The sequence below is a fragment of the Artemia sp. Qi Xiang Cuo genome, chromosome 10 (assembly GCF_049724085.1).
Source record: "Artemia sp. Qi Xiang Cuo chromosome 10, ASM4972408v1, whole genome shotgun sequence".
NCBI classification, from domain to species: Eukaryota; Metazoa; Arthropoda; class Branchiopoda; order Anostraca; family Artemiidae; genus Artemia; species Artemia sp. Qi Xiang Cuo.
In genome coordinates this window covers 28,904,923-28,920,196 of record NC_142803.1, presented here as the reverse complement: position 1 = coordinate 28,920,196, position 15,274 = coordinate 28,904,923, and the positions used below count along the sequence as shown (strand labels likewise).

The 15,274-nt window shown below is 38.4% G+C and overlaps 1 protein-coding gene across 1 annotated transcript in view; it reads left to right on the top strand.

The window, feature by feature from the left end:
* LOC148947639 (uncharacterized) overlaps positions 1 to 4,338 on the top strand; it is an 87,680-nt gene extending 83,342 nt beyond the window's left edge. The window contains exon 14 of the mRNA XM_089095967.1: positions 4,029 to 4,338. Coding sequence (XP_088952093.1) covers positions 4,029 to 4,204 — 176 coding nt within the window. The 3' untranslated portion in view covers positions 4,205 to 4,338. The remainder of the gene's footprint in view (positions 1 to 4,028) is intronic.
* The last annotated feature ends 10,936 nt before the right edge of the window (positions 4,339 to 15,274 follow it).

Below are 15,274 nucleotides of genomic sequence, written 5' to 3'. Positions count from 1 at the left end.
AAGTAAGGAGCGACCCGGCTCAATGGTAACCAAAACTCTAGAAAACGGTATTTTGATACAAATAGATACATCACAAGAATCAGATTTTAATGCTGATTTCAAATATATAAGTTTCATCAAGTTTAATCAAAGTTTAATCAAGTTTAATCCTACCCATCAAAAGTTAGGCACCTGAGAAAATTTGGCTGATTTTCGAAAAAAGGGGGAAAGACCCCCTAAAAGTTAGAACCTTAATGAAAATCACACCATCATATTTCGCGTATCAGAGAACCCTACTATAGAGGTTTCAACCTCGCATCTACAAAAATATGGAATTTAGCATTTTTTGCCAGAAGAAAGATCACGGGTACGTGTTTATTTGTTTGTTTGTTTGTTTTTGTTTTTTTTTCCCCAGGGGTGATCGTATCAACCCAGTTGTCCTAGAATATCGTGGGAGGCCTCATTGGAATGGAAAGTTCTAGTGCCCTTTTTAAGTGACCCAAAAAAATGGAGGGCAACTAGGCCCCCTCCCCCCGCTCATGTTTTCCCTAAGTCACCTGATCAAAATTTTGAGATAGCCATTTTTTTCAGCATGTTCGAAAATATTATAAGCATGTCTTTTAGGATGACTTAATCCCCCGAAGTTCCCGGGGGGAGGACTGAAAGTTATGAACTTTACCCAATGTTAACATATAGCATTGGTTATTTGGAAGTATACAGACGTTTTCAGGGGATATTTTTCCTGGTAGTGGGGGGGAGTGGGTGGGTCGGGGGTTATATGGGACGATCTTTCCATGAAGGAAGTTTTCATGGGGGAAGAGACATTGCTATGAAGGGGACGCCGGACTTCCCAGCATTATTTTAAAAAGATCAGAAATTTAATATAAAAAAACAAGTATTTCAACTGCAACAGCAGCAACATCGAAACTTTAAACGAACAGAAAATATTAAATATATAATTGGGTTCACCCCGTAGTCAATGCCTCACTCTTTAAGCCAAAGATTGTTTAGTACTTTCATAAGAGCTATTTATTCTAATTAACGGCCTTTGTGATTAAGCGGTCATTTTTAAAGAATTAGAACAAAATTCGAAATTTCTCTTCAAGAGCAAGGTATTGACTAGGGGGCGAACCCCCTAATAAAAGTATGAAAAATATATGAATATAGAAGTTTGTTGCGGTAGTTAATTCGTTAGTTACGTATATCTATTGCTAATAAAAACTTTAGTAAATAAAATTAAACAAGTTTTGAGAAAGCCATTTCATAAAAGTAAATCAATATGAAAAAATTGTTTTAACTATTCATGTACGGTGAGCCAAGATCAAAACCTGCATTTATTCAAAAACGTTCAGAAATTAAATAAAAAAAATAAGTTTTTTAAACTGAAAGTAAGGAGCGACATTAAAACTTAAAAAGAACAGAAATTATTCCGTATGTGAAAGGGACTGTCCCCTCCTCAACGCCTCGCTCTTTACGCTAAGGTTTGACTCTGTCTCACAACTCTATTTTTTAAAACAATAAATAACTTTAGCGTAAAGAGCGAGGCGTTGAGGAGGGGACAGTCCCTTTCATATACGGAATAATTTCTGTTCGTTTTAAGTTTTAATGTCGCTCCTTTCTTTCAGTTTAAAAAACTTGTTTTTTTTAAAGCTAGTTTTTTTTTTTTTTTTTTTTTTAATTTAAGCTAGGATGCATGCAGCGGCGTAACTGCGGCGTTTTTTATTTTATAAAAATTGTTTTACTACTTCAGAATAAAAAAAAGGTTATCCAAACAAAAAGAAAAATACACATGCTACTATTTACAGAATACAATTATCATTTAACAAAACAAATCAGCCACTAGGCGTTTGAAACTGACAAAGGAATAACAGTCCCTTACCTCAGCTGAGAGCATCTTCTGTATTCTTGAATATTCCACCAGAAGACTAAAATCAGACCAATCACAAGGCATGGCTGGGTATCCATGTTTCCTGAGCAATGTAAGTTATATGACGAACTGTCAGATGCAAAAATAGGAGGCTGGAGGACAGTTGGAAGTGTCCCATACAGCCGTGCAAAAATAAAAGAAGTTCTTTTTTTCTCCAGTAGTAGCGGGTCACTGGAACCTCGTAGGAGCGTTGAAATGGGTAACCCGCCAAGGCTCCCAAAATTAGAGTTTAATTTCAGCACACCATAAAGGTCTGCGTGAATTGTTCACTGGTTTTGATGCTATACAGTATACTTCACCCGAAAGTTCCAAATAAAAAAAAAGACAATTGATTCACTATTCAAAGTTGCTCCTGAGTATATTAATAGCTACCGTTGCATTCTTCTTCTAGAGCCTTTTTTGTAGCAGAAATTTTTAACCCTGTAAAACTTTTTTCTACTCTACACTTCTCAGTTTTTATTCAAATTCTTCTTTATTATTGTGTTCCTAGCCGTCCTATGCCCACTCAGCTAGGAGCCGTCCTAGCCAAATGGTTAACATGCCAGAGTTGAGATCCTTTGCCCTTGAGGACAAGGTTTGAGTCCAGGTTACTTGGTTTGGAACGAGGGCCAGCAGTGTGACTCTCTAAGCTCATCCAGAGTAGACCTAGCTCTAAATAGGTACTTGGAAAAATCGGAGGGAAAACACGGGAAGCGTCGGATTATTTGCCCCAACCACGGTTTGAACTCCCGGCCGAAGGAAGAGAATCGGGAGATCGGTACCTGCACTACACAGACCATTGGTCAGCATACAAAAATTTAATCTTTTTTTTCTAGACTAGGTACTGCATCTTATTAAAATTTAAGCCCGACCTCAGAAAAATCTATTTCTAGTGATGGAATCAATGCCCAAATACAACGACCCTCCGTCCTCCTGATTTAAACATTTTAAAATAAACTAGCCACAATATTCACCGAGAAGAAAATCTTGAGGTTCTAATCAGGGCTAGTTTGAAGATTTTCTTTGGGGGGTTGAGTTAAATAGAGGTTGATTTAAATGGGACTGAATAAAAACAGGGGTTGGGTTACAAGGGGTTGAGCTAAACGGGTGTTCAGTCAAATTAGGGTTGAGTTCAGTGGGGTTCAATTGGATGAGAGTTAAGTTAAACGGAGGTTCAGTTGAACAAGGGCTCAATTGCTTGGCTCTCAATTAAATTGAAAGAATCAGTTAAGTATATACCATAATTCGATGTCCACTTACTTCTTCAAAGTACCCTTAAGGTTTTATTTTAATACTCAAAGCCGTTCGTGAGATGATGCAAATACCCTATTTTGACATCTTGGCAGAACTGATGTTTTTAGATTTTTCCCGGTGCTTCATTGTCCATGAATTATGAGTGCCATAGGATCGTAAAGTAGAAAAATGTTTATTTTGTCTGAATTGGAGCTAAAATTTGCGCAACCTCTTTCCTCAATAATTAGTTTTAATTTCCATCTCCACCTCCTTTCTCTCCTGAGACGTGCGAGAAAGCTTTAACCCTCCTCTAACCCTATTCTTCTCCTAATGCATCAACTACAGAATCAGTTAATTTAATGAGTATATCATCATAAGTCTTGATAACTCTTTAGTAGTTTAAAGTACTGCAAAATCATAGATTAATCCATAATCTTTTGTGAGGATTCGCAAATCTCGGACTTTTTTGTGAACGGAAAAGTTATAATTATTTCAAAATTACTTCATTTAAAAAAAAGACCAAACTTGTAAATTTTTGGGAATTAAAATCTATCCTGGGTTTCTGAAATTTAGCAGTAGTAACAGAAGTGGAACAATAATTTGTTATCAATCAAATTCCATATACTGATCAGTATTATAGCAAAAGCTAAGCTTTGTGAGGCTATGCTGCCAAAACAATGACACGAAATATAGTGATAAAAACATGAAATTTTCAGGAAATTACTGTTTCTCTTTCTAATAATTTCCTTTTCTTGAGAATAATGTCACTATACATTTTTAGAAAAATCTAACATTTAAGGTTATGTGTAAACTTTCAACCATCTTTTTCTGTAAATCAAGCTGGTGTGTAAGAACATGATTGACTATCTTTTCTTCATCAATCACTGATTTGTATAATTTTATCTTACAGACTTTTTTATCCGAATTGCCGACAAATTTGGGTCACTGACTCTTCATAGCTCTATAAGAGAATTAGTTCGTACAGTCAATGATGTATTGGAAGCCCTTGGCAACGATTACAGGGATTATTCTATTTTCTGTGATATGAACTCACCTCAAGATGATTTAAAAAAACTCAAAATATGAGCAGTCTAATGAGCAAGATTTCACTCAGTCAATTTAAAACGCCATAGTGGAGACAAAGTGTAAATTGGTCATAATACCATACTTAATGCACGTTGACAATGCATAGGAAGAGTGTCTTTTGGGAGTCTTTTCAAGTATTTGTGTGAGCGAGTTTGTTGTTGTGTGTGTATACATTTATTCACATATATTTATACTTACCTATGTTTATTTTAATACATATACAGTAATTTTTATATTTTTTACATTATAGTATGTGTTCGAGTCTAGATCTCCGAATGATGAAAAAAATATTGGCACGTTAAACTTTATAAATAGTAAGATAGATTCTAATGGACGTATCCGACCATTACCCAGTCGTACTACGCTAGTTCTAGCTGCAATAACTTGTTATGTTTTTTTTTTTTTTTGTTGTGTTGAATAAGTGTCTGTTTTATCTTGTAAGCCAATTTTTGAAAGAGGGTAAAGAACATCTATTTTGATCGTATTTTAAGCCGGTCAGAGCTCTTCTTTAACCATTGGAAAATACAAAAGTTAGTAAACGTAGCAGTAAGGGTTTTCTCGTTGATGTATACCTGGTCAAATACAGAGGTAAAAGCACAGAGAATTTCCTGCTTAAATTTCTCTTAAGGGACTCTTTACTAAACATATCAGTTTTTGGAGAAAAGACCTAGCAGCCAGAATTTTCAAGATCAATAACCTGACATTACTGCTACCCAGAGGCGGTTTAAGGGGAGGGACAGAGGATGCACTTACCCCGGGCGCAGGAATTTTAGGGGCACAAAATTTCAAACACATAATCTAACGCCACTGCTGCTACCGCTATCTACCCATCGGAGTAGTTCAAAACAAACAGATTTTTTATGAGTAGGCCTATAGCCCACTAAGCCCTGAAATTTCGGTTTGGTTAAATTCAGATTGTTTTTCTTCTGTCCCTTCCTGCTTAGTGAAACATGTTCTATGTATACGATGCAGTGAATTATTAAATTCTTCTTGTCCTTAGTGTATAGTAAGGTGAGTAAATCAGTACTATTTTTCTTGTGGTGGGTTTTTAAAGGGATTAGTTTGACCCTCAAGGCAATTGATGTCTTTCAGTCGAAGAGCCTGAGGAGGATCGAAGGTCTACGATGGTTCGACTTTGTCAGCAATGAGAAGCTGCTGCAGCTCACCAAGAAGTCTCGGTTTTTGACCCAAGCAGCCGAGCGAACACTACGATGGTTCGGACACCTACTTCGAATGCCTCCACACATACCTGCGAAAACGATCCATGACTTCGACCCTGTCAAAGCCGGTTGAAAGCGACCTCGCGGCCGACAGAAGAAATGATGGTCTGACAGCCTGTCCGAGTTCCTGGCGATGGCAAATATCAGGTTGAGCGATGTGCAAACGCTTGCCATGGACCGAAGTGGATGGAGGAGGCAGACGTCACTCTCTACGCCGAGCAGCGCCCGGCAGGAGACATAAGTCAAGTCTGTTGAACTAGCGTCTGTTTCACACATCAAACATCTAGATTGATCGTTTTTAATGTTAATTAAATGAAAAAACAAGTTATTTTTAACTTAAAGTAAGGAACGACGTTAAAATATAAAACGAACAGAAATTATACCGTATATGAAAGGGGCTGTCCTCTCCTCAACGCCTCGCTCTATACACTAAAGTTTTTTATTGCTTTGAAAAATAGAGCTGTGAGAAAGTCAAACTTTAGCGTAAAGAGCGAGGCGTTGAGGAGGGGACAGCCCTTTTCATATACGGTATAATTTCTGTTTGTTTTAAGTTTTAACGTCATTTCTTACTTTCAGTTAAAAAAACTTGTTTTTTTATTTAATTTTGAAAGTTTTTGAATTAATGTAGGTTTTGATTTTGGCTCACCGTACATAAATAATTAAAATAAAATTTGCATATTAATTTTTCTTTTAATTGGTTAAATGGATTTCTCGAAACTTGTTTAATTTTATTTACGAACGTTTTTATTAGTAATAAATATAGGTAACTTACGAATTAACTTACGCAACGAACTTTTATATTCATATATATTTAATATGTACATTAGGGGGTTCACTTCCAAGTCAATACCTCGCTATTTTCGCTACAGTCCGATTTTTGTTCCAATTATTTAAAAGTGACCCTTAATAAAAAATGCCACTACTCATAATAAAAATCTCTTGTGAAAGTACTAACAAATCTTTGGCTTAAAGAGCAAGGTATTGACTAGGGGGTGAACTCAATTATACACGTAATATTTTCTATTCGTTTTAAGTTTTGATGTTACTCCTTATTCTCAGTTGGAAAACTTGTTTTTTTTTTATATTTAATTTCCGATCGTTTTTTAAATAATGCTGGGAAATTCGGCGCCCCCTTCATAGCAATGTCTCTTTCCCCAGGAAAACTTCCTTCATGAAAAGATCCTCCCATATAACCCCCGAATCACCCCCACCCCCCACCACCAGAAAAATTCCCCCTGAAAACGTCTGTATGCTTCCCAATAACCAATACTATATGTTAACATTGGGTAAAGTTCATAACTTTCAGCCCTCCCCCCGGGGGCTTCGAGGAATAAAGTCATCCTAAAAGGCATAGTTATAATATTTTCGACCATGCTGAACAATTTTCAGTTGGAAAACTTGTTTTTTTTACATTTAATTTCTTACCTTTTTTCTAAATAATGCTGGGAAATCTGGCGCCCCCTTCATAGCAATGTCCCTTCCCCCAGGAAAACTACCTTCATGGAAAGATCTCCCTAAATAACCCCCAACCTGACCACCCCCCTACTACCAGAAAAAATCCCTCCTGAAAACGTCTGTATACTTCCTAATAACCAATACTATATGTTAACATTGGGTAAAGTTCATAAATTTCAGCCCTCTCCCCCGGGACTTCGGGGGATTAAGTCATCTTAAAGGACATAATTATCATATTTTCAACCATGCTGAACTAAATGGCTATCTCAAAATTTTGATCAGGGGACTTTGGGAAAAAAATTAGCGTGGGCGAGGGCCTAGTTGCCCTCCATTTTTTCGGTCACTTAAAAAGGGCACCAGAACTTTTAATTTCTGTTCCAATGAGTCCTCCTACGATATTCTAGGACCAATGGATCGATACGATCACCCCTGGAATAAAAAAAAAAAATAAATAAATAAACACGCATCGGTGATCTTTCTTCTGGCAAAAAATGCAAAATTCCATATTTTTGTAGATAGGAGCTTGAAACCTCTACAGTAGGGTTCTCTGATACGCTGAATATGATGGTGTGATTTTCATTAAGGTTTTATAACTTTTAGGGGGTCTTTCCCTCTTTTTTCCAAAATTAATTAAAAAAACTTTTTCCACAAAATAAGTTTTTAAAAGAAAAGTAAAGAACTCCATTAAACAAAAAATGATCAAAAATAAAATAAAATAATCTACCAAGCTCGAAACTACCACAAATCAGCATCGATAAATAAACAAAACACAAAACAAACATAAATTACAATAAATAACCGAATCAAACTCAGAACGAGCAGAAATTAACATAAGTTGGGCGCAAAACCCTTATGCCTTCCCAAGGCCAGAACAAAATTTGCACTTTACTGAAAAAAATACAAATGAATGTGCATTGTCAGTTTAATATACATATGCTGATATTTAGTAATCAAAATGTTAAAATTATTTGATACATTTAAAGTTATAAAAGTAAAAAACATTTATATTTTTTTTAGTAAAGTGCAAATTTTGTTCTGGCCTTGAGAAGGCATAAGGGTTTTGCACCCAACTTATGTTAATTTCTGCTCCTTTTGAGTTTGACTCGGTTATTCATTTTAATTTCTGTTCGTTTCGGGTTTCATTTATTTATCGATGCCGATTTGTGGTAGTTTCGAGCTTGGTAGATTATTTCATTTTTGCTTATTTTTTGGTTAATGGAGTTCTTTACTTTTCTTTGAAAAACTTATTTTGTGGAAAAAGTTTTTTTAATTAATTTCTGTTCGTTTTATATTGACATAGTCTTTTCAGGGAAAGAGAATATAACACTTTAAATATTTTCGTTTTTAAAAACTTTATAGTTTGGCCTGCTATTTGTATGCTGCAGAAAAATTTTCAGCAATTTTTAACAACATACACCATTTTAAAAATCTGGACACAAATAGTAATGTTTAACTTAGTTTCATGCCTCCTCTAGTTGACCTGAAATGGAAAACTTAATACCATTCGCAAAAAAATCTCTTTACTTTCTTTGATAGCTTTGATACAATTACACTATTTTGATTTGGTTAAATTTTAAAAGCAGAAGTTGCCTCGAAAGTTTGAACATAATACCCTCAGTCGTTCTTGGGATACTGCTGAGATGCCTTATTGGGAATTAGCATTATCACAGTGCATTTTGAATTAATCTTGAGGCCACATTTAGTTTTTAAACATAATGGGAAAATGGGAGGGCGGGAGTGGAAGGGGGATTAGTAGCCCTCCAATCACTTTTGACTATTAAAAAGGGCATCATCCCTTTCTATTATCAATCGAATGAGTCCCTTTCGAAGTTCCCACGAAAACTCCTTCGATATGAAGTGCCCTGGTCTAAACAACAGCAACAGCAAAAAATATTACTAATCACTTCCGACAATTAAAAAGGGCACTAGCCCTTTGAATTTCAAATCGAATGAGCCCTTTTCTGACGTTTCTACGACAATGACTTCTATAAAAACCTTATATGCCCCCAGGGCTTAACTTAAAACCCTTGCACTGAGAGCTGTGGCGGAGTATCCTCCTCAAAAACATATTCTCTATCTGTAAATCAATTACACTGAACAAAATGGCTATCTCAATATTTTGATTTAATTTGTTTGGGGGAATGATGAGCGCGGGGGGGGGGGGGGATATTTGCCCTCCAATCACTTTCGACTATTAAAACTGGCACTAGCCGTTTGAATTTCCAATCGAATGAGCCTTTTTTTGAAGTTTCTACGACAACGCCTTCTATAAAAACATTATATGCCCCCTGGGCATAACTGAAAACCCTTGCCCTGAGGGTTGTGGGGGTGTGTGCTCCTCAAAAACATATTTTCTATCTGGAAATCAACCACGTTGAACAAAATAGCTATCTCAAAATTTTGATTGGATGTGTTTGGGTGAATGATGGACGGGAGGGGGGGGGGCTAGTTGCCGTCCAATAACTTTTAACTATTAAAAAGGGCACTAGCCCTTTGAATTTCCAATCAAATGAGCCCCTTTTGAAGTTTCTATGACAACGCCTTCTATAAAAACCTGATAATCCCAAGGATATAACTTAAAACCCTTGCCCTGAGGGTTGTTGGGGAGTGTCCTCCCCAAAAATGTATTTTCTATCAGGAAATCAACTACGCTGAACAAAATGGCTATCTCAAAATTTTAATTGGATGTGTTAGGGAGAATGATGGGCGTAGAGGAGGGGCTAGTTCCCCTCCAATCACTTTCGACTATTAAGAATGGAACTAGCCCTTTGAATTTCCAATTGAATGAGACTGTTTTGAAGTTTCTACGACAATGCCTTCTATAAAAATCTTATATGCCCCCAGGGCATAACTTAAAACCCTTGCCCTGAGGGTTGTGGGGGAGTAACCTCCTCAGAAACATATTTTCTATATGGAAATCAACTACGGTGAACAAAATAGCTACATCAAAATTTTGATTGGATGTATTTGGGGTAATGATGGGCGTTGGGGGGGGACAAGTTGCCCTCCAATCATTTTATACTATTAAAAAGGGCACTGGCCCTTTGAATTTCCAATCGAAAGAGCCTGTTTTGAAGTTTCTACGACAACGCCTTCTATAAAAACCTTATATGCCCAAAGGGCATAACTTAAAACCCTTGCCCTGAGGGTTGTGGGGGAGTGTCCTCCTCAAAAACATATTTTCTATCTGGAAATAAACTACGCTGAACAAAATGACTATCTCAAAATTTTGATTGGATGTTTTTCGGGAAAGGATGGGCGTGGGGGGGGGGGGCTAGTTGCCCTCCAATCGCTTTCGACTATTAAAAAGGGCAATAGCCCGTTGAATTTCTAATCGAATGAGCTTTTTTGAAGTTTCTACGACAACGCCTTCTATAAAATCATTAAATGCCCCCTGGGCATAACTTAAAACCCTTGCCCAAAGGGTTGTGGGGGAGTGTCCTCCTCAAAAACATATTTTCTATCCGGAAATCAACTATGCTGAACAAAATGGCTATCTCAAAATTTTGATTGGATGTATTTTGGGGAATGATGGGCGTGGGAGGGGGGGGCTAGTTGCCATCCAATCACTTTCGACTATTAAAAAGGGTACTAGCCCTTTGAATTTCCAATCGAATGAGCCTGTTTTGAAGTTTCTACGACAATACCTTCTATAAAAACCTTATATGCCCCCAGGGCATAACTTAAAACCCTTGCCCCGAGGGCTGTGGTGGAGTATCCTCCTCAAAAACATATAATCTATCTGGAAATCAACTACTCTGAACAAAAAGGCTATCACAAAATTTTGATTGGATGTATTTGGGGGAATGATGGGCGTGGGAGGGGGAGGGGCTAGTTACCGTCCAATCACTTTCAACTATTAAAACTGGCACTAGCCGTTTGAATTTCCAATCAAATGAGCCTTTTTTGAAGTTTCTACGACAACGCCTTCTATATAAACATTATATGCCTCCTCTGCATAACTTAAAACCCTTGCCCTGAGGGCTATGGTGGAGTATCCTCCTCAAAAACATATTCTCTATCTGTAAATCAACTACACTGAACAAAATGGCTATCTCAGAATTTTAATTTGATGTGTTTGGGGGAATGATGGGCGCAGGGGGGGGGGGCTAGTTGCCCTCTAATCACTTTCGACTATTAAAACTGGCACTAGCCGTTTGAATTTCCAATTGAATGAGCCTTTTTTGAAGTTTCTACTACAACACCTTCTATAAAAACATTATATGCCCCCTGGGCATAACTTAAAACCCTTGCCCTGAGGGTCGTGGGGGAGTGTCCTCCTCAAAAACATATTTTCTATTTGGAAATCAAATACGCTGAAAAGAAGACATATTTCAACATGTTTAATCTTGGTGTTTGGGTTAATGATGGACGTGGGGGGGGCGAGTTGCCTTTGAACCCAATTCAACAATTAAAAAGGGCACCAGCCCATTTAATTTCAGATTAAATGAGCCCCTTTGAAGTTTCTATGACAACGCCTTCTATAAAAACCTGATACACCCAAGGATATCACTTAAAATCCTTGCCCTGGGGGTTGTTGGGGAGTGTCGTCCTCAAAAATGTATTTTCTATCAGGAAATCAGCTACGTTAAACAAAATGGCTATCTCAAAACTTTATTTGGATGTGTTTGGGAGAATGATGGGCGTGGGGGAGGAGCTAGTTCCCCTCCAATCACTTTCGACTGTCAAGAATGGAACTAGCGCTTTGAATTTCCAATTGAATGAACATGTTTTGAAGTTTCTACGACAACGCCTTCTATAAAAACCTTATATGCTCCCAGGGCATAAGTTAAAACCCTTGCCCTGAGGGTTGTGGGGCAGTGACCTCCTCAAAAACATGTATTTGGGATGAATGATGGGCGTGGGGGGACAAGTTTCCCTCCAATCACTTTCGACTATTAAAAAGGGTACTAGTCCTTTGAATTTCCAATCGAAAGACCCTGTTTTGAAGTTTCTACGACAACGCCTTCTATACACACATTAAATGCCCCCTGGGCATAATCTAAAACCCTTGCCCTGAGGGTTGTGGGGGAGTGACCTCCTAAAAAACATATTTTCTATCTGGAAATCAACTACGCTGAACAAAATGGCTATCCCAAAACTTTGATTGGATGTATTTGGGGTAATGATGGGCGTGGGCGGGGGGGGGCTAGTTGCCATCCAATCACTTTCGACTATAAAAAAGGGTACTAGCCCTTTGAATTTCCAATCGAATGAGCCTGTTTTGAAGTTTCTACGACAACACCTTCTATAAAAACCTTATATGCCCCCAGGGCATAACTTAAAACCCTTTCCCCGAGGGCTATGGCTGAGTATTCTCCTCAAAAACATATTCTCTATTTGTAAATCAACTACACTGAACAAAATGAATATCTCAAAATTTTGATTTGATGGGTTTGGGGGAATGATGGGCGCGGGGGGGGGACGCTATTTGCCCTCCAATCACTTTCGACTATTAAAACTGGCACTAGCCGTTTGAATTTCCAATCGAATGAGCCTTTTTTGAAGTTTCTACGACAACGTCTTCTATATAAACATTATATACCCCCTGGGCAAAACTTAAAACCCTTGCCCTGAGGGTTGTGGGGGAGTGTCCTCCCCAAAAACATATTTTCTATTTGGAAATCAACCGCGCTGAACGAAATGGCTATCTCAAAATTTTGAGTGGATGTGTTTGGGTGAATGATGGACGTGGAGGGGGGGGCTAGCTACCCTCCAATCAGTTTCTACTATCAAAAAGAGCACTAGTCCTTTGAATTTCCAATCAAATGAGCCCCTTTTGAAGTTTCTATGACAACGCCTTCTATAAAAACCTGATACACCCAAGGATATAACTTAAAACCCTTGCCCTGAGGGTTGTTGGGGAGTGTCCTCCTCAAAAATGTTTTTTCTATCAGGAAATCAACTACGCTGAACAAAATGGCTATCTCAAAATTTTAATTGGATGTGTTAGGGAGAATGATGGGCGTAGAGGAGGGGCTAGTTCCCCTCCAATCACTTTCGACTATTAAGAATGGAACTAGCCCTTTGAATTTCCAATTGAATGAACATGTTTTGAAGTTTCTACGACAACGCCTTCTATAAAAACCTTATATGCTCCCAGGGCATAAGTTAAAACCCTTGCCCTGAGGGTTGTGGGGCAGTCACCTTCTCAAAAACATAATTTAGATCTGGAAATCAACTACGCTGAACAAAATGGCTATCTCAAAATTTTGATTGGATGTATTTGGGAGAATGATGGGCGTGGGGGGACAAGTTTCCCTCCAATCACTTTCGACTATTAAAAAGGGTACTAGTCCTTTGAATTTCCAATCGAAAGAGCCTGTTTTGAAGTTTCTACGACAACGCCTTCTATACACACATTAAATGCCCCCTGGGCATAATCTAAAACCCTTGCCCTGAGGGTTTTGGGGGAGTGACCTCCTAAAAAACATATTTTCTATCTGGAAATCAACTACGCTGAACAAAATGGCTATCCCAAAACTTTGATTGGATGTATTTGGGGGACGGATGGGCGTGGGAGTGGGGGGGCGAGTTGCCCTCCGATCACGTTCGACTTTAAAAAAGGGTACTAGCCCTTCGAATTTCCAATCGAATGAGCCTGTTTTGAAGTTTCTACGACAACACCTTCTATAAAAAACTTATATGCCCCCAGGGCATAACTTAAAACCCTTTCCCCGAGGGCTATGGCTGAGTATTCTCCTCAAAAACATATTCTCTATTTGTAAATCAACTACACTGAACAAAATGAATATCTCAAAATTTTGATTTGATGTGTTTGGGGGAATGATGGACGCGGGGGGGGACGCTATTTGCCCTCCAATCACTTTCGACTATTAAAACTGGCACTAGCCGTTTGAATTTCCAATCGAATGAGCCTTTTTTGAAGTTTCTACGACAACGTCTTCTATATAAACATTATATACCCCCTGGGCATAACTTAAAACCCTTGCCCTGAGGGTTGTGGGGGAGTGTGCTCCTCTCAAAATGGCTATCTCAAAATTTTAATTGGATGTGTTTGGGAGAATGATGGGCGTGGGGGAGGGGCTAGTTCCCCTCCAATCACTTTCGACTATTAAGAATGGAACTAGCCCTTTGAATTTCCAATTGAATGAGCCTGTTTTGAAGTTTCTACGACAACGCCTTCTATAAAAATCTTATATGCCCCCAGGGCATAACTTAAAACCCTTGCCCTGAGGGTTGTGGGGGAGTAACCTTCTCCAAAACATATTTTCTGTCTGGAAATCAACTACCCTGAACAAAATGCCTACCTCAAAATTTTGATTGGATGTTTTTGGGGGAATGATGGACGTGGGGGGAGGACAAGTTTCCCTCCAATCACTTTCGACTATTAAAAAGGGTACTTTTAATAGCCCTTTTAATTTCCAATCGAAGAGGCTGTTTTGAAGATTCTACGACAAAGCCTTCTATAATTACCTCATATGGCCCCAAGGCATAACTTAAAACCCTTGCCCTGAGGGTTGTGAGGGAGTGTCCTCCTCAAAACATATTTCCTATCTGGAAATAAACTACGCTGAACAAAATGACTATCTCAATATTTTGATTGGATGTGTTCCAGGGAATGATGGGCGTGGGGGGGGGGGGCTAGTTGCCATCTAATCACTTTTGACTATTAAAAAGGGCACTAGGCCTTTGAATTTCCAATCGAATGAGCTTTTTTGAAGTTTCTACGACAACGCCTTCTATAAAAACATTAAATGCCCCCTGGGCATAACTTAAAACCCTTGCCCTGAGGGTTGTGGGGGAGTGACCTCCTCAACAACATTTTTTTCTCTCTGGAAAACAACTACGCTGAACAAAATGGCTATCTCAAAATTTTGGTTGGATGTATTTGGGGGAACGATGGGCGTGGGAGGAGGGGGGTCGGGGCTAGTTGCCATCCAATCACTTTCGACTATTAAAAAGGGTACTAGCCCTTTGAATTTTCAATCGAAAGAGCCTGTTTTGAAGTTTCTACGAACACTCCTTCTATAAAAACCTTATATGCCCCCAGGGCATAACTTAAATCCCTTTCCCTGAGGGCTGTGGCGGAGTATCCTCCTCAAAAACATATTCTATATCTGTAAATCAACTACACTTAACTAAATGGCTATCTCAAAATTTCGATTTGATGTGTTTGGGGGAATGGTGGGCGCGGGGGGGCTGTTTGCCCTCCAATCACTTTCGACTATTAGAACTGGCACTAGCCGTTTCAATTTCCAATCGAATGAGCCTTTTTTTGAAGTTTCTATGACAACGACTTCTATATAAACATTATATGCCCCCTGGGCATAACTTAAAACCCTTGCCCTGAGGGTTGTGGGGGAGTGTGCTCCTCAAAAATATATTTTCTCTCTGGAAATCAACCACGCTGAACAAAATGGCCATATCAAAA